The sequence below is a fragment of the Physeter macrocephalus genome, chromosome 20 (assembly GCF_002837175.3).
Source record: "Physeter macrocephalus isolate SW-GA chromosome 20, ASM283717v5, whole genome shotgun sequence".
NCBI lineage: Eukaryota > Metazoa > Chordata > Mammalia > Artiodactyla > Physeteridae > Physeter > Physeter macrocephalus.
The window spans coordinates 79,261,591-79,281,017 of NC_041233.1; the positions used below are offsets into that span (position 1 = coordinate 79,261,591).

Here is a 19,427-nt window from a genome sequence, read left to right on the forward strand (position 1 = left end):
AACCTAATCACATCTGCACCGGCCCCCTTTGCTGTGTAAGGGAGCATCCTCACAGGTTCCGGGATTTGGATGTGAACGTCTCTGTGGGCCATTTTTCTATCTAGGACACTTCCTCCTCCCTCCCACTTCCTTGTCCAATAATTTGTATAGTTGAGTCTTTTAATTTGCATTTAAATGTGGGATCCTTAAGGCTGCGGGCTGGGCAGCCATTGTTGTCCAGGCTCTGCTGTGTCATTTGGGGCCACGTGCATAAACCCTCGGAGGCTCCCTTTCCCTTCATCTGTGAAATCATGGGTCTTTAAGCCTCATTTCACAGTTAAATTTGAAATGTCTCTATTCTTGTATGAGATTTTCACAAGTGCTTTTCTCTGCCTGCTTCAGAGATGGAGGGGCCACTACTTAAAGGTTTTTGCGTGTATGCCTTACAAATTCACATGGACCTGAATGTATTTACAGTGGACTTGTCCATTTTATTGTATTTGTATTGTTTTTGATGTGTTTATTTTTTCCGCATCTGTAATAGAATAGGCATGCTGGCAAGGATGCTGTTAAGAACGATGATAAATGCATTTATGGTTCCTAAAGGCTTTGAAAGTGGTTGTGCTGGGCTCGGAGAGGCTGGCTTATGTTTTGAGCTTTCTTTTTATCTAATGCTGTTATTTCTTGTTAAAGATTCACCATAAAATGCTAAATAAACTTAATAACTACTAATAACCATTTATGTCCGTTGAGGACATTTAAATTTTATGAGTTTGGGTGAAAATATAGGAAAATACCTGTGAAAATAGAATTTTCTATGTATATATAGTTATTGATGTTTCATTTTATTTTTTTAACATCTTTATTGGAGTCTAGTTGCTTTACAGTGGTGTGTTAGTTTCTGCTGTATAACAAAGTGAATCAACTATACATAAACATGTATCCCCATATCTCCTCCCTCTTGTGTCTCCCTCCCACCCTCCGTATCCCACCCCTCTAGGTGGACACAAGGCACCTTTGTGAACATGTGAGAGTCTGCTAAGTCTTTGTGGCACTAAAAACAAAATACCCGCAAACACAATAAGAGCTTTTACAATTTACTAAATGTTCACTGCAGGCAACACATTGCATCAAATTTAACAGATCCGTTTCTTTTTTTTTTAATTTGGCCGTGCCGGGTCTTGGTTGCAGCATGCGGGATCTTAGTTGCGGCGTGCGGGATCTAGTTCCCTGACCAGGGATCGAACCCGGTCCCCCTGCGTTGTGAGTGCAGAGTCTTAACCACTGGACCACCAGGGAAGTCCCAGCATTGTTTTCTTTAAGACACAAAGTACACACACCATCCTCTGAGGTAGATATCAGTCTCCTTATTAGACAGATGGGGAAGCTGAAGATGCGGAAGATAGGGCATTTGCTGGAGGTCTCCCAGGTCTACGTGGGGAGAGGTGGTACCCTGCCCATTCTGTCTGCTTCCAGAGACCACAAATGTAGCTTGGTTATGGAGCTGGCGACAGGAAGTGTGCTGTGTTGCTGGGTATTTTTGCAGAAGGGATTTGAAAGAGCCAACACATGCTTGGACTTGGCTCTCTGGAAGAGGTGACACTGGTGGGAAGACCCCTTTGGTGGGGGAGGGATAAGGAGTGACACACAGGTGTGGCTTCTTTCTTTCAAGGAGAAGCAGTGACAGGGACTAGGAATGTGTGTGGTTGGAAGGAGGGCCAGGCGGTCAGTCAGATGATGGAGGCCCCCCATGCTTGTTGGAGAAGTTTGCACGTGATATGACCAGGGAGAACTCCAGAAATGGACCCAGTAATGGTGCCTGTAAAGGACAGCCTAGTCCAACAGGGTGTTCAGGATGGATGGATGAGAGTCTGATCCTGATTGATGAAAGGTTTACGATGAATTTTGCCTCAAGTCTGACATCTTTTTAGGGAGAATCCACTAGGAAGGAAAAACATCACTGTATTTATTTATTCGTATTGAGAGTGGGCTAATTGAATATTTGGGAGTCATAAGCAGTGTGATAGTTGTCTTTATCTCCATGCTTGAGCAAAAGTATGGCCTGAATTTAATGGAATGACTTTTACATGCTTAGCTAGGAGGAACAGAACTGCTGTTTTTTTTTGGTAAAAAATTATTAATTAATTAATTTTGGCTGCGCCGGGTCTTAGTTGCAGCATGCGGAATCTTTGTTGCGGCATGCAGACTTCTTAGTTGTGGCGTGCAAACTCTTAGTTGCGGCATGCGGGATCTAGTTCCCCGACCAGGGATCGAACCCCGGCCCCCTGCAATGGGAGCGCGGAGTCTTAGCCACTGGACCACCAGGGAAGTCCCAGGGATTTCAGACATCTGTTGCATATTGTCAGTTTGAAGAATTGCTTCCTAATATTAGACATATTTTTTGCCTACTTGATTGTCTAATAGCAGCATTGGCTATGTGGTAATTTAAAGAATCAGTTTGGTTTTCAAAAAATATTCAGTCCATGTGTCATTGATTTACAGATAGGAAAAAGTCATCTAATGAAAAAAGTCTGTTAATGGAAATATAAGATAGTATATGAAGTGATAATTGAAATGTTGTTGACAAGAGCTTTAGTTTTCTTTCTATTATAAACATTATTCCGCCATAAAAAGAAATGAGGTTCTGATACATGGTATGATGTGCATACACCTTGGAAACATTATGCTAAGTGGAAGAAGCAGACACAAAAGGATAATACTGTATGATTAATGGGGTGGCTGGAGTAGTCAAATTCATAGAGACAGAAAGTGAGTTACAGGTTATCAGGGGCTGGTGGAGGGAGTGATAGGGAGTGATTGCTTAATGGTTATGGGGTTTCTGTTTGGAGTGATGGAGAAATTCTGGAAATTGATGGTGGTGATGGGAGAGCGACACTGTGAAAGTAACTAACATCACTGAATTGTACACTTAAAAATAGCGAAGAAGGCAAATTTCACATCACGTATTTTACCACAATAAACCACTTGTGGTTTTCTGGCGTTGTGGGTAGTTATGAATTTCATCTTCTTAAACTGACGACCCTTGGAAAAAAAAGCCTCCTTTTGTGGGTATCAGAGAGGATGATCCAGGCAGAGACTGAATATTTCAGTCTTAAAAATGGGCAGAAACAACCCAGCATAGTTACCTTTACTAATATCTTCTTACCTCTTTTTCCTCTGAACAGCTTTTTATAACTATGATGCGAGGGGAGCGGATGAACTTTCTTTACAAATAGGAGACACCGTGCACATCCTGGAAACGTATGAAGGTGCGTATTTATTTTGGTGTCTTTCCGTTTATAGTGTTGTGCAGTTAGTACATTTTTCAGTGCGTAATGGGCAAAGCATTACCCTGTTAGGGAAGCGTGTATGGTTGGTTTTCTTGCACGATAGATGCTGTGTCGGGAAAGGGCAGTGATGAGGTTATCTGTTATTTAAATCATTTTTTTTTTTTTTTTAAATTTAAGGTGACTTAAAACTAAATTCCTAAACTTTTAACCTCTCAAGTTTTCCGTTGAAATAGTTGTTTTATTGTTAAGAAAAAAACACCCCATTTTTTCCTTTTTTTGCAAATGTATGTCCATCTTGACTGTTAATAACTGACTACTTGAAAAAAATTTTTTAAATACATTTAAGATATTTTAGTGTTAGGCTCATTGTTTTGAGGTGTTTTATGTGAATGGTGAGACTTTTTATGCTCTCACGTAGACTTGTTAACAACTTCCTGAGAGGAACCAAAATTGTCATTTCTTATTTCCTTTTTAAAAAGTCTATGACCCCATTTTCTGAGTGGTGAACAGAGATTGTCACAGCTTTGTGGGATGTGGTCCAGTAAAGCAATTGTTGTAATTATCCAATAAATGTACTGTCGGTGACAGTGGTTTCCTGATGTCCTTGGTTTTTCAGACAATTGGTTTTCATATTTAGGGTTTTGCAAATCATTAAAACGGGACACCTTTCTTTTTATGCTGTGGTTTATCGTTGCACAGAAAAGGAGCGATGACGGGCTTGAGTTTTACACTCCTCACATGTGTGAGAGGAGTGTTGGTGGCTTTGTTTCTTGTTTAAAGGGGTGACTTCCATATAACATAGGAGAAAAGAGAACTGATTAAAATGGATAATTCCAACAGCAAAATTGCTTTCAGATTGGGTTTAGCCAGACCCTTCCAAGTAGGAGGTTGGGCGATGGGGAGAGGAAATTGCAGACATCCTGTAGTAAGCACAAATTGATCTTCAGACCCGGTCTTTGGAATCCTCTCTGCGCGTGAGTGACACAGGGTTCAGCTCCTGTGCACCAGGCAAGCTGCAGCTTGCTCCCGTGTTCCTGGAGAAGCACAAACCCATTAAAATACCCATGTCCACGTCCATGTCCCTCACTTCCCCATCCGACTCATGCTGGCTTGGAATTCCATTCCATTTGCACCTTTTACCCTGAGAAATGTCCTATTGGGGGAAAAGGAAATCAGCTTTTGTGGCATATATGCCTGGAAGCAGATGTAATACTGCAGAAACAGAACCGGTCTTTATGTGACTGAGTAGCTGCAATGGGCGTCTTCTGCCTGGTTTCAGTTTTTACAGCTGACAGTTGGATTTTGCCTTATCTGCTGCCAGGATATATATGGCCAGTGGCTGAGAGGAAACAGAGAAATTAACTAGAGGTTAAGGATCAAACCTCTCATCTCAGACACTGTTCTGATCTGAAGGAAGAGTGCTCTTACATCTTTTTTTATTTCTGCCCCCGGTCAGTTGCATTTGAAATCCTGGTTAATAAACACTGGGCAATGACGTCATTCCCGAATAGATAACAATTTCCTGTGCAGCCCAGGGTAGCAGGGGCTGCGACTCCTTGTTTTTTGCTTTGTAAGAAGAATGCACTCTTTGAACAGGGGAATCCTTAGGTGAGTCGATGATCCCTGTACATTTAACTAAAAAAAAAAAAAAAAAAAAAATTGGTGGCAGGCATTTGACTTTTTGGCCAGCATCGTGATAAAGGATTCTTCAGTGAGCACTTAGTTTCCGGGCTCATCAATCTTCTAAGTCCTGATAAAAATATTCCAGTCTTTGTAAAGACCCTGTAACATAAAACGACTTCCCCTTCTTTAACTGCTGTCTTTTTTTGGTTTCAGTCAGAATCCGATCAGAGAAATGCATTTGGGGAAGTAGTTTTGTTTTGGGAAACTTGGTGACTTTATTATCATCAAATAACAATGGAATAATTGTTTTTCTGCTCTTTCCTCTTGTTCTATTTAAATTTTATGGATTATATTAGCATTTGGCATTCTCTTCTTCTTTTCTCCTCGCCCCTTCCACTTTTCCTCTAAGAAAATTTATTTATGTTGGTCAAATTTAACTTTCCTTTTCTATGTGATCCTGTTCAGGGTAGGGTATTACTGGGATTGCTCCGGGGAATATAATTTCTAGATGATCATTCCTTATATTAAGGTTCAAAGAACACATTTACCTGCAAGTTATGGTTAATTTTTCTGTCTCAGGCTCATGGAGGCTTGGAGCACAGAACAAAGAACTTTTCCGGTCACCAGGGAGGTGGACTGAGCTTTGAGGGGTCATTCGGGGTGTGCCTCTGCCTTTAAGCAGTGTCCAGGGTCAACCAGACAGGAGAGGTGAGCCCAGGTCACCGATGTTGATTCAGTGACTCTCCAGCCAGGGAGGTGCCAATCCTATCACCTGCTCATTTCCAGAAGGATCTCCACGGGCTGGATGCTGTGCCTGTGTGAGAGGGCAGCATTGCACCCAGATTAGGAAGGCATTCTTTTGATGAAACCACAACACTGGAACTTAATTTCTTCAGGTTTTTCAAAGTGATAATGATCTCTTTTCTTCCAAAATGCACCTTCATTCCTTTTCCTGCCACCAGCATCTGTCAACTGAAGGTCTTGAGAGGACTGCCTCTGGGTTTCCTGGGGCGTCTGTAGTGAAGTACCACACGGTGGGGAGTTTAAACAACAGAAATGTGTTCCCTCACAGTTCTGGAGGCTCTAAGTCCAAGATCAAGGTGTCGGCAGGGTTGGTTGCTTCTCAGGGCTGAGGGGGGCAGGCTGTTCCACGGGTCTCCCCAGGCTTCTGGTGGTTTTTGCTGACATGGCTGGCGTTCCTTGCCTTGTAGATGCAACGCCCTAGTTTCTGCCTTTATGATCACATGGCGTCCTCCCTGTGCTTGACTTTGACCGTCTATTCCTCCTTTTTATAAGGACACCGTATTGGATCAGGTCCACTGTAATGACCTCATCTTAACTTGATTATCTGCCAAGACCCTGTTTCTAGATAAGGGTACACCCACGGGTAGAGGGAGTTAGGACTTCAGCATCCGTGGGGGGGGTGGGCAGAGCACAATTCCGCCCACAGCAATCTGGAAAGAGTAGTCGTGTTGATAAGGCTCTCATTTCACAGAAGACCACCAGGCCCTCCAGTGCAGCCTCCACCCAGCAGGCATCCTTTCCTCCTTGTCCCAGGTGACTGGCCACCTGGCCGCAGCCCAGTGGAAGAGCACCGCAGCTGTGCTTCTCTCCTGTGTTGCTTCCAGAACCTCCATCCTCTGGGCTGGGTCTGCGCCCCGCCTCCGCCCCCACCCCGGGTGCCTGCAAAATATTGTACCCAGGACAGCTCCAGAACGCCCAGTGTGCCCGCAGATGCTGTCCATTAGGACATGGTTTGGTCAGATCCGGCCTTTGGCTGTCTTGTTGTTCAGTACTCAGAGCAGGACACAATACACCTGACACAGGTGACTGTCCTATCCATCTTCAGGCAGGTACTTGTGAGTTGGGCAGGACCCAGGACCTTAGTGATCTGGTTTCCTCCTGTCCCACCTGAGCCCCAGCCTTTTATTTTTTAATATTTATAATTTATTTACTTATTTGGTTGCGCCGGCTCCTTAGTTGGCGGCGTGTGAACTCTCAGTTGCGGCGTGCGTGTGGGATCTCGCTCCCTGACCAGGGATCGAACCTGGTCCCCCTGCCTTGGGAGCGTGGAGTCTTACCCACTGCGCCACCAGGGAAGTCCCCTCAGCCTTTTTCTCATGCGTGTCCTAGCTTTGCTGCTGGTGGCTTCTCAGATGCTTGGTGAGCACACGTCTGCACCTGTGCTCCGCCGGGCCTCCCTCCTCCTTCCTCCATCTGACCAGCCATCCTTGAAGACTCCGCCTAAGCACACCTCCCTGGGCAGAAGCTCCTTTCCGATGCCTGCTTTGTTCTGCCTGGTCCTGTCCTCAGTTGGTTCCAGCCCTGGACTTGCGCGTGTGTGCTCCTGTCCTGTTGGGAACGCTCCAGTGTACCCGCTGACTTGGCTGCCATTTTCCTGGGCTGGACGGGGCCCTCCCTGAGTTTCAGGACTACATCTGACCTATACTTGCCGTTGGGTGTGTCTCTTGGGTGGTGGGTGTCTCTTGTTTGGAGCAGGTTGGTTGAGCCCTGCCCGGGAGGTGAATCAGCCTGTTAATTCAATGAGCCATGCATCTTCCTGCTCCGAGCTGCATTCCCTCTGGCGTGTGCCTCCAAAGCAGCAGCCACTCATCATCCTTCTCTGTCCCCCCACTTCCCTGCATGAAACCTTTGCAGGGATGTCCTCTCTCCTTCATGCTCAAATCTCTGCCCTTGTTGGTGGTTTGAACCCTGCTTGTCGTAGGGGAATCTTCCGGTGTGTGAGCCCTTGGAGGGCAGAAATTGGGTCTAATCTATTGATATGTCTACATTTGCTCTGTCTAGTATGGCCTCTGGTACATAGTCTCGGGGCTCAGTTGGTGGAAGGAATAACAGATGCAGAAATTCTTGGGAGGGGAAACCCTAGGTGTTCCCTTTGCTTAGGAAGGCCATTAAAAAAGAAACCACCATCTATTATCATAGAGTAAGATAAAAGGACTCCTTATCTTTTTTATCCCGGTAGCTCAACTCTTTCTCCTCTCCCTTCTTCTGGAAAACCCTTCTGCTGTGTTTGAAGTGAATTTTTCTCTTGGCCTGTACTGGTTGGTATGCATATATATGTACATATACATATATATATATATATTTTTAAATAGACCTTTATTGGAATATAATTGCTTCACAATACCATGTTAGTTTCTGTTGCACAACAAAGCGAATCAGCCATATGCATACACATGTCCCCATATCCCCTCCTTCCCACCCTCCCTATCCCACTCCTCTAGGTCATGTATATAAATGTGGTTGTAGCTCTCATTCTGTTTCCTTTTTTAAAAAAATTTATTTATTTATTTTTGGCTGCGTTGGGTCTTCGTGGCTGCATGCGGGCTTTCTCTAGTTGCGGCAAGCGGGGGCTGCTCTTTGTTGCGGTGCGTGTGCTTCTCATTGCAGTGGCTTCTCTTGTTGCGGAGCACAGGCTCTGGGTGCACGGGCTTTAGTAGTTGTGGCACGCGGGCTCAGTAGTAGTGGCTCATGGGCTCTAGAGTGCAGGCTCTGTAGTTGTGGCGCACGGGCTTAGTTGCTCCGCGGCATGTGAGATCCTCCTGGACCAGGGCTCGAACCCGTGTCCCCTGCATTGGCAGGTGGATTCTTAACCGCTGTGCCACCAGGGAAGACCCTCATTCTGTTTCTTACCTTTTTACTCAGTGCTGTGCTCTAAGACGCAGTCCTGTTGTGTGTATGTATTTAGTCCGTGGCCCTCACTGCTCTGTGTGCACCTACACGTTTTACTAACCACCCCCCAGTTCTGGGCACTCATTCTGCCCCCCTAGATCACGCTGCCATGGGCCTCCTGTGTCTGACCCGCTGTGTGTGGATGGGTATGTGGGATGTCTTTGGGGTGCATGGCTGCTCGTGGGGTGTGGGGTTATAAACTCTGGATAAGTAGGGTCACGCTCACACTGGTTGTGTGGTCTCCACTCCCATCCTCAGTGCCAGGGGCTGCCTGAATCCTGCAGCGTTGAGATTTCCTTCCCTATAATAACCGTGCAGTAACATTATGTTTTAAATTTTCATTTATCTGATTATTAGTGTGAGCATCTCTTCATTCATGTATAAGTCTTTTAGGTTCCTTGTTCTATACATTGTTTATAAACATTGCTTATTTTTGACTTGGTTTCTGTCTTCTTCTTGTCACTTTGAAGTATTTCCTTAGATGTTCTAGGACATTCATCCCATGTCAGTTTCAGAAAAGAAAGGGCAAAGTAATACTGAAAATACGGGAAAGATAAAATAACAGGATAGCGGACAGTCCTTTACATTGAATACAGCCTTTTGAATAACTTACTACATTGACCTTCCATCTTTTTCCATTTCACTGTCTGTGAATCCTGTCCTGGGCGGACGCTAATTCTGGCCTTGGCAGGTAGAAACCACCGAAGGAGACAGTGCATGGCTCTCAGGAGGTAATCCTCCAAATGTGCAGCAAAATCTAGACATTTTGTGTCTGCGGTGCCCCTTAATCAGTCTGTGTGGTTCCCTTGTCAGGAAATGAAATGGGTTCATTGGTTGTATCTAGGTCTTGGCAAATCCTTTGTGAGGCTCCTAGCAATTTCCAGCTTCTTTTCTGAATGCTCAGAAAGCATCTGTTCATAATCCCTGGAGGGTCGTAACCCCATCACTTTCTGGTTCCTCTCCACCTCTGGTTGTTAAATTATTGCTCTGTTAGCGGTGTGTGGTCATTGGTGCAATATAGGCCCGTTTTCAGTTTCTGGGCACCTTCATTCATGTATCCCAGGTTTCCGAGGTTTGACTCTTTTATACCCAATACTTGGTTGTTCTCTGGGCATTGACTCGACTGGCACTTTCCATGTGTCTCCGTCCTTTTGCTCCTGGGGGGGCTGAGTTGGAATTTGTCTGAGCTTCTGATTTCCTTTTGTGGAGTGAGGTGTCCTAAGGCAGCTTCAGAGTGTTTGGGATAAGGAAGCATCCACTGACGTCCTGCCGTGGCGGAGTTGTTGCTGGGAGGTGGGTGACCGGCCCTGGACCCCTGGGCGCTGGCAGGGACGATTTCTGCCCTCAGTTGAAGCGGAGGGGACAAGGGTGTGGTCAGGTCCAGTCCGGCACTGAATGTCTCTTCCATTTGGCATTTAATGCCTGCCAGCAGTGCTAGCACGTTTGTCTTCTGCTCTGTTTGCTTGTCCTCCCCACGTGAGGGAATGGGAACTTGAATCTAGGCCAGACCCCAAGGGGGTAGGCGGACCCGTATTCCTGGGCCCAGTGCTTCCTGTTGGGGGTCCAGTCTTTGCCACAGAAGCACTTTGTGCGATCGTGGCTGCTCCAGGGCAAAGCCCCCCCCTCCATGCCTTAGAGGGAGGAAGTCGGCTCTCAATAGGATTTCTGTTTCGCGGCAGCTCTTGCTGATCTGAGGATGCTGGTATGTGCACTTGGCAGTGACCCCGCTCCATCCGGTGGAGGAACAGATAGGAAAATGCACACTCCAGGAGCCTGCCTAGGGCCAAATGGTCAGAAGGACCATCCTCCTCCTCCTGGAACTGTGCTTCTTCAGTTCTCATTGGCACCTTCAAGGCCACGTGCGGCAGATGGAGGTGAAGGAGCTGGAGGTCTGTGTGTGAAGGCCCTTGGCCAGGCTTCAAGCATGGTTTTGAGATGCTGTTTAGGGAACCCCGTAGCATCTCTCCAAAGCCTTAGGATCACTGAGTTCTGTTACAGGCTGACTTCCCTGGTTCTGTAAACAATGAGTTCTCGACAACGGGAAGGTGCTGTTAGGACGCTGTGATGTCTCCTTGTACTAACTGTTTCACTTTTGTGTTTGTTTAGGGTGGTACAGAGGTTACACCTTAAGGAAAAAGTCTAAGAAGGTAAGTCCTTCTTGTTATTAAACACAGTGCATGTCCCTTCATAAATCACAACAGGCGAGGAAGTAAATTCTGTCTCATGGTACCTAAGAGTTGTCCTTATATATCTCTTTCTCTGAATTAAAAAAATACATGGGTTGAAAGGTGGGCTACCCTGAATTGTTTTCTTTAAACAATTTTTTTAATTAAAAAAATTTTTATTTTGTTAATTGAAGTCTAGTTGATTTACAATGTTGTGTTAGTTTCAGGTGTACAGCAAAGTGATTCAGTTATACATATACATATATCCATTTTTTTTTCAGATTCTTCTCCCATACAGGTCATTACAAAATATTGAGTAGAGTTCCCTGTGCTATACAGTAGGTCCTTGTTAGTTATCTATTTTATATATAGTAGTGTGTATATGTTAACCCCAAACTTATAATTTATCACTTCCCCTCCCGAATTGTTTTCTTCTGAACAACATATGTACGTAGAAATTGCAATTTCATTTCTGTGAGTGAATGGCTGGGCTGTGGGGTGATGTTGACCTGTTGTCATGAGAGGTGGACTCTTTTCCTGGTAGAATTCTGCATCCTGTTTAAGCACAGGATGTGTAAGAGAATGATCTGGGTATAATGACTTAAGAAAGAAAGTACTGCTCATGATTTTCAATCTTGCATTATCCTTGATGATAAATTAGCAGATTTGCATTGCTCACGCTTGCCTTTTCCCCTCTTGCTTATAACTATTTTTATACTGCTTACGTCGCTGGCAAAAGAAAGAGGTTCTGCCTGCCAGGGCAGTTTGCATGCGTGGTTGTTTGAATTTCTAAAGCTAAGATGTGCAGTTGCATTGTGGTGGACAGTCCCGTACACAGTTCTGTTGTGGCTTTTCCATTCTCAGCTTCACAAAATCTAATGATGGCTCTTCCATTTCATTCTGTGATTCTGAAGTACTGTCCATTCTAAGATGTGGTTTGGCTGTCCACGTTACCTTATAAAATCTAATTATACTTGACAGATGGTTCATTTTACTTCTGTTTCTTAGCTTGGCCTCTCATTATCTACTTATTGGGCTGGGCTCCTCTTGTGGTCCTGAGCCTGTAGCTAAGGCTGCTGCAGTCCAGCTGTTCAAGCACAGGGCCTTCTTGATCTGCTTTCCCCAGACACCCTGCTACCAGGCTGTGCCAGACAGGTGGGAGCTGTCCATCCTCTGGTCTCAGTCACCTCGGAGGCATCCCGGCTGAGCTTCACGGCAGCCTTTCTCTGGCATAGTCTGTCCTAATGTGAGAGATGCTATCAGGGATACCTGGTGAGCCAGATCTGCAAATGGGAGCCAGGACCTCCCACCCCCGCCCTGCTGAGCTCAGACTGGGCTATGAGTCTCTACACATCCACTGACCTGGAACCTTGAGCTTTGAACAAGGTAGATTCCAACCAGGCGGCTGGTGGCATAGATTTCTCCAGGGAAAGTTCTATTTTCACATTGATTATCTCTTCCATAATTTGGGATTAGCAGATGCAAACTATTACATATAAGATGGATAAACTACAAGGTCCTATTGTATAACACAGGGAACTATATTCAATATCCTGTGATCAACCATCATGGAAAAGAATATGAAAAAGAATGTATGTGTGTGTGTGTGTGTGTGTGTGTGTGTGTTAAAAAAAAAAAAAAAGAATGTATTCCTGCAGATGAAAACCTGAGGTTCGTGTGAGAAAGCCACAATTGAGGACTTTATTAATAAAGAGGTTAGGGTCATGGACCATCCCCCCTCCCCAGTGACAAAGCTGCAACTTCGTGCGCTAGGTGCATCCCAGGGAAGCTGTTCACCTTTCTCTGATATTTGGTATTTGGTGTCTGGTACCACCTTCCCAGTCGGGGATCTCTCCCAACTCCCCATGCCTCCATGAGCCCTAATCCTTCCTACCCTGCACCACAGGGCCCTGACTTTACAGCTCATGGAGCTGGGTAGGGGCATATTTATTTTTCCACCTAAAATCTTCATTAGCAGATGAGGAAATTGAAGCCTTAAAAAGGTCGGTCGTGATTTTGCATCAGCACTCCTGCCCCAGGCAGTAGCGGAGAAGGGACTTGGCTCCTAGTAACCTGACTCTGTGTTCTGGGAGCATCCTTTTATCAGTATTCACAAATGAGCAATAGATCTGGGCTGGTCCTGACCGCCCCAGCTGGAGAAGTTGCTCATTTCAGGCTTCCCTGGTGGCACAGCGGTTAAGAATCCACCTGCCAATGCAGGGAATATGGGTTCGATCTGCTACCAGGCTGTGCCAGACAGGTGGGAGCTGTCCATCCTCTGGTCTCAGTCACCTCGGAGGCATCCCGGCTGAGCTTCACGGCAGCCTTTCTCTGGCATAGTCTGTCCTAATGTGAGAGATGCTATCAGGGATACCTGGTGAGCCAGATCTGCAAATGGGAGCCAGGACCTCCCACCCCCGCCCTGCTGAGCTCAGACTGGGCTATGAGTCTCTACACATCCACTGACCTGGAACCTTGAGCTTTGAACAAGGTAGATTCCAACCAGGCGGCTGGTGGCATAGATTTCTCCAGGGAAAGTTCTATTTTCACATTGATTATCTCTTCCATAATTTGGGATTAGCAGATGCAAACTATTACATATAAGATGGATAAACTACAAGGTCCTATTGTATAACACAGGGAACTATATTCAATATCCTGTGATCAACCATCATGGAAAAGAATATGAAAAACAATGTATGTGTGTGTGTGTGTGTGTGTGTGTGTGTGTGTGTATATGTATATGTATATATATATTTAACTGAGTCACTTTGCTATACAGCAGAAATTAACACAACATTGTAAATCAACTATACTTCAATTAAAAAAAAAAAAAAAGAATGTATTCCTGCAGATGAAAACCTGAGGTTCGTGTGAGAAAGCCACAATTGAGGACTTTATTAATAAAGAGGTTAGGGTCATGGACCATCCCCCCTCCCCAGTGACAAAGCTGCAACTTCGTGCGCTAGGTGCATCCCAGGGAAGCTGTTCACCTTTCTCTGATATTTGGTATTTGGTGTCTGGTACCACCTTCCCAGTCGGGGATCTCTCCCAACTCCCCATGCCTCCATGAGCCCTAATCCTTCCTACCCTGCACCACAGGGCCCTGACTTTACAGCTCATGGAGCTGGGTAGGGGCATATTTATTTTTCCACCTAAAATCTTCATTAGCAGATGAGGAAATTGAAGCCTTAAAAAGGTCGGTCGTGATTTTGCATCAGCACTCCTGCCCCAGGCAGTAGCGGAGAAGGGACTTGGCTCCTAGTAACCTGACTCTGTGTTCTGGGAGCATCCTTTTATCAGTATTCACAAATGAGCAATAGATCTGGGCTGGTCCTGACCGCCCCAGCTGGAGAAGTTGCTCATTTCAGGCTTCCCTGGTGGCACAGCGGTTAAGAATCCACCTGCCAATGCAGGGAATATGGGTTCGATCCCTGGTCCGGGAAGATCCCACATGCCACAGAGCAACTAAGCCCGTGCGCCACAACTACTGAGCCTGCGCTCTAGAGCCCGTGAGTCACAACTACAGAGCCCACGTGCCACAGCTCCTGAAGCCCACGTGCCTAGAGCCCGTGCTCCGCAACAAGAGAAGCCACCGCAATGAGAAGCCCGCGCACCGCTACGAAGAGTAGCCCGTGCTCGCCGCAACTAGAGGAGGCCCGCGCGCGGCCACGAAGACCCAACGCAGCCAAAAATAAAATGAATTAAAAAAAAAAAGTCGCTTATTTCAAGCCTCCAGATGTGTCCAGCCTCATTTCTTTCACTGTCCCTTCTGTGGCTCCATGATTCTCAAGAGCAGGTTTACTGAGACTGAGGGACATCTCTGTCCATGGCCGTGGGCAGGGGGCGAGACTGGCTTATTTGTATGTGTGTCCGTCCCGTTGTCCCTCCCCGCCCCGTGCTCACCTGTTGACATCAAATGTGCACCTGGAGACGGTCCTGGGATCTGGAGGTGTCCTAGCATCGGGCCCCCTCAGTCCTCTTCGGTGCTCAGCCTCTGTCTTTCAGCCTGACTCCTTCCCTCTCTGTGATCATTCTTCTTTACATGAAATGCGGCCACTTCCCTGGCAGGCAGGAGGAGCCTGAACCAGTGGTGCCCATGCCCCCTTCCCCAGCAGGATTAGTAGGGTGGTTCCTGGATTTCCTTTGGAAATCCTTTGGGGCCAGATGCCAGGGAAACCTAGCCGGAAGCTCCTGTTCCCACAGCAGGTGCCCGAAGCCACCAGGGCCACTGATTGGCTTTTTGCTGCGTGCATGACATGTCACGTGGGAAGCGGCAACCTGTTTGCGTTGCATCGTTGCAAGATCCCAGGGCCTGGTGCCCCATTGCTTGCCCTCCAGGAAGGGAGGTAGTGTCCTTGCTCAGGAAGCAGGACCAAAACTCTTGGTAAAGCTCCTGGCACTTCACGCACGGTGCCTGACACTGACCGTCCTTTTGAGGAACTGTCTCCCTCGGAACTGTCTGTTGGGCCCCTGTGTGCCGTACACTTGGGGGTGCCGAGCACTGTCTTCGTGTAACCTGCTGTGCTCCCCCTAGGGGTCTGGCAGGTTGGTCGAAATGCACCCCATTTCTCTATTTTCTCTGACGGCCCCTCTGGAGGTTGTTGAGAAAGTCTCCTTGGGTCAGGTAAGCAGTCAGTGCATATGTGATGATCAACGGTATAAACTAACTTTTGATGACAATTTTAGTATTTTGAAAGGAAGAACTGTCAGAAGCCATTGTCAGAAATTGTTTTTAGGCATCATTTGGCTGTGGATCTTCCTGTGTTGAGGTCAGCAGTAAAAACGAGGTGTGACCCATGGAGAAGACACAGCAAAGTCCCTGTGGGATTTTTTCTTTGCAAACAGATTGCGTCTGTTTTCTTCTAAGACATCTGCATCCTCTGAAACACAAGCGGATTGAGTTGCCGTCTTTTACACTTCTTTGTTTTCTGTGCTATGTTGTGTATGAGACTTAGCATTAGGCTTGCAGATTTAATAGTGATCCAGCCATCCCCACCTCCATTTTGGGGGGGGCAGTCGTTTGATTTGCAATCAGTACTCCTCTTAATAATAAAATCTACTGTCTTTTTTCCTCCCAAAGGGTATATTTCCTGCTTCATATATTCATCTTAAAGAAGCCATAGTTGAAGGAAAAGGGTGAGTCGTCGTCTTGTCTTGATATTTAAATGAAGTCATGCAGTGATTGTATTTGGCCTGAGGCTCTTTGCAGGGCGATGTTGGGGGTTGGACAATGGGTGCCATTGACCCTGATGTGACAGGAGTTTGGGGAGAGAAGGGAAACTTCTGATCTAGGGCTGTCCATAACGTGGCTTTGAGCCTTTACACAGTCTTAAGTCAAGTCAGCGTCGGAACTGCAGTCAACCTCCTTGAACCTGATGTGGATTTGGACAGCCTCCTGGTTCTTGCTCTGTGAGCCGCCCTGTTAGGCAAAGGCTGCACGGCCCCCCAGCTCTGCATCCATTTTTTCCGGAAGACTTTGCAGGCTGTGACACAAATGGAGCTGAGGGTGAAGCAACAGTTGTTAAATTGGGGCGTGTGTGAATCTACATGTCGCCTAATGCTGAGGTGTGTTTCCTAGAGGTCATAAAACTGATGTATAAGATCTTTAAAAGGACATTTGTAGAACAGAAACCCATTAGGCAGGAATGGCAAATGAATAGCCAGGTGTGAAGTTGGAGGAAGGAACATTAAAATGTTTTCCTTTTTTGTCTCTGCTACATCTTCACACTCAGTTATATATGTAAATGATAAAATTACTAATCATATGATTACTGCATAATGACATCTCTGCGGCTGATTACAAAATTGCCTTTCCAAGCAGTGTACTTTTAACATACGAAAAGGACTAGGTCGGGCTCTGTAGTTCCATAATTAAAACGAAGAAAATCATTTAGAGGCATAAATGTGATGACCTGTAATAGGGTCCTTTTTTCTAAAATGTTTTGTATGTACAGTGTCAAAGGGAAGTGAAAAGAGGAAAGTTTTGAAACTTTTATCCTCCTGTGGAAATAGTTGAATAAAGTGTGCTTTTCATGTATTTTACATCAGTCTGTATCAGGGTCAGTCTGGACATCAGACTGTATAGGAATTAGTTTTTTAAAAAGCACTTTGATGTATACAAATGAGTATATGTAAAATGTAATTATGAAGCACAATAGTGAAGGGCACGAGGGCCTGTGTGGATTCTTGGTAAGTAGAGTCACCCCCTGACAGCCAGATGGACAGGCAGACAGACACTTTTGTTCCTGTCACTGGGTTAGTGTCACGTGCCCCCGTGTGAGCAAACGAATGGGGCACTGGTGAAACCAGCAGTCTAGAAAGTTCTCTGCCGATGCTCCAGGGCTCCTGTGATTGCTCTTACTGATACCCGCCCTGACCCTCCGCTCCCACCCAAAGCTGGCTGCTTCCCGCCTCCCTCCTGGCAGAGAACCTCCTGCCTTCAGACTTGACCGGTGGCCTCACTCTGTACTTTCCTCCAGATGCCGTGGGCATCACCTTCCCTTTCTTCTCCCGTCCCTTCCTCCTTTCCGGTGCCGGCCACTCTTCATCCTGCCTCTGTCTGTCTCCGTGCTGTGCAAATTCATTATCCTGTCTCTCTTGCAGGCTCTCTCTCCTCTCTGTACACCGGCCTCCCTTCACGCTCAGACACCCCAGATGGTGGCTCTGTCGCGGCTGCCACCGATCCTGTACCTTTAGCCTCGTGATCAAGGCAATTCCCGTTTGTCCCCTCCCCGACACCGACATGGTTACCACACCTCCTAAGCTCTGACGCTTCCCTACCCTGCTTCACCCCCGCCTGCCCCTCTCAGGGCGCCCTCCTTACCTTCTCCTGGTTCTTTGTTGCCCCTCCCCCCCTTGAGATGGCTTCTGTTCTTGCACCTCAGCTGTTCCCTCTCTGTGGGGCACACTTGGATGGGGACCTCCGGCCCTGACTTGTCCCATGACATCTGCTTCAGGCATGCAGGTCCAGGGAGCTCATAGGAATCACCACCTGTGACAGTCACTGTTGGGTTTGTTTACTGCTGGCTCCCAGCAGGTAACGGGGTGGTTACAGAGGTAACAGCACAGCCGCATCAGGTACCTTAGAGCCAGCTGGCACTTAGTCCAAGGGACAGATCAGGCCAATTCAGGAAAGAAGGTGAGAAGGATCCAGAGCTGAGACCAGGGTCCACCGTGTGCAGTGAGGCCCTCTCCCCATGGGGAAAGCGGGGTCTCATTGAGCTCCAGGTGTCTCCTAGCCAGTGGGAAGAGCCCAGGGGACCCAGCGTGAAACTCAGGCTCTGTGACGTGAATGCAGCCCAGTTACTGACGAGTGTCCTCGCACTGCGAGTAGAGAAGCTCCCTGGAGGCTTTGCAAGGATGACATCACAGAGTCTACGATGTCAACCACATTTTCATCAACATCCCTACTGGGAAACTCGGTGACAGGGTCGGTCGGGCTGTTGTAACCATCACGTCCTGTAAAGGACACTGATGGTGTCCCATCAGAGGGTAATTCCCAACAGCACTTTTGTGTGGGGTGGTCCGGCGGGCAGCCCTCCCCGGACGTCTGGTCCCTGCTACTCCCGCTGGTGCACGTGGCCAGACCTCTCTGGAGGGACTGGCCCTCTCTCAGGAGCTCCAGTGTTTCTTCCTTGGGGAGCACCCCGCCGTCAATGAGTCATTGCAGCCCTGAACCCCGACTGTGAGCTGCAGTCAGGGTCCTGCCCACAGGTCTGGGCTCCAGGCAGTTGAAGATATGCAGGTGGGACCTATTTCAGTGCCCCCTGGACACTTCATGTTGATGGGAGTCTTGTCTCTTCAGGACCTGTAGGCCCAGGTGGTCTAACTCCACAAGCCACCAAATTCAGTCTCTGACCCAGACCCAAATATCAATATTATGAGTCCTACTTAGCGCAGTGCCTGACGCAGAGCACATGCCCAGAAAACAATGGTTGATTTAATAAAAACCAGCACGCAGATATTGGTAGGTCATGAGTCAAGAATAAGTCAAGGGTTAACCTTCTGGGGTGGAGAGAAAAGGGAAAGGATAATCAGAATTTGGGGATCAGGGCACCTGTGGACACTTGAAAGCTGTAACCTCGCTCATCTTTCGCAAGGATAACTGCTTCACGTATATTATCATAGAATGAGTTTTAGGCCTGATGGAAGTGTAAAAAATCATCTTATCCCAAACCTGCATTTTAACGCCACACAGACTGGTGGTAATTTCTGGCATCTATAAAGTAGATGGGTACACATATTACGAATATACCTTCCGCTTCTCAGACCTTGATGTTCTGATGGGATATCACTTGCCTCCTTCATCTTACCTTGACGTATGAGGTAGATGGCTCCCACGGAGGATGATGCACGAACGTTCTCAGACTCCGTACAGAAATCACTTGTCATTCTTAGAGATGTAGGTATCCCTTTGTGGGCACAGTCGTATTTGTATCTGTCTCTCCATTTGCGTAAATGTTGCACACTACGGCCTAGATCTGGAACTTACAAGGTACCCCTGGTTTAACGAAGCCCTGACCGTCTCTGTCCTTTCCTCCATGCTTCCCAGGCAACATGAGACGGTCATCCCAGGCGACCTCCCGCTCATACAGGAAGTCACCACAACACTGAGAGAGTGGTCCAGCATCTGGAGGCAGCTCTACGTGGTGAGAAAATGGGATTTCGAATCAGA

At 46.8% G+C, this 19,427-nt stretch overlaps 1 protein-coding gene and 1 non-coding gene across 2 annotated transcripts in view; one reads left to right on the forward strand and one right to left on the reverse strand.

Annotated features, from left to right (window-relative positions):
* Nucleotides 1-19,427, forward strand: part of DOCK1 (dedicator of cytokinesis 1) — a 495,771-nt gene that overhangs the window by 47,832 nt on the left and 428,512 nt on the right. Inside the window, exons 2-5 of the mRNA XM_055081438.1 lie at nucleotides 3,165-3,248; nucleotides 10,692-10,732; nucleotides 15,834-15,889; nucleotides 19,305-19,401. Of these exons, the coding sequence (XP_054937413.1) occupies nucleotides 3,165-3,248; nucleotides 10,692-10,732; nucleotides 15,834-15,889; nucleotides 19,305-19,401 (278 nt within the window). The remainder of the gene's footprint in view (nucleotides 1-3,164; nucleotides 3,249-10,691; nucleotides 10,733-15,833; nucleotides 15,890-19,304; nucleotides 19,402-19,427) is intronic.
* On the reverse strand, nucleotides 1,206-1,278 carry TRNAV-CAC (transfer RNA valine (anticodon CAC)). The gene has a single exon. It is a non-coding gene; the product is annotated as a tRNA-Val (tRNA).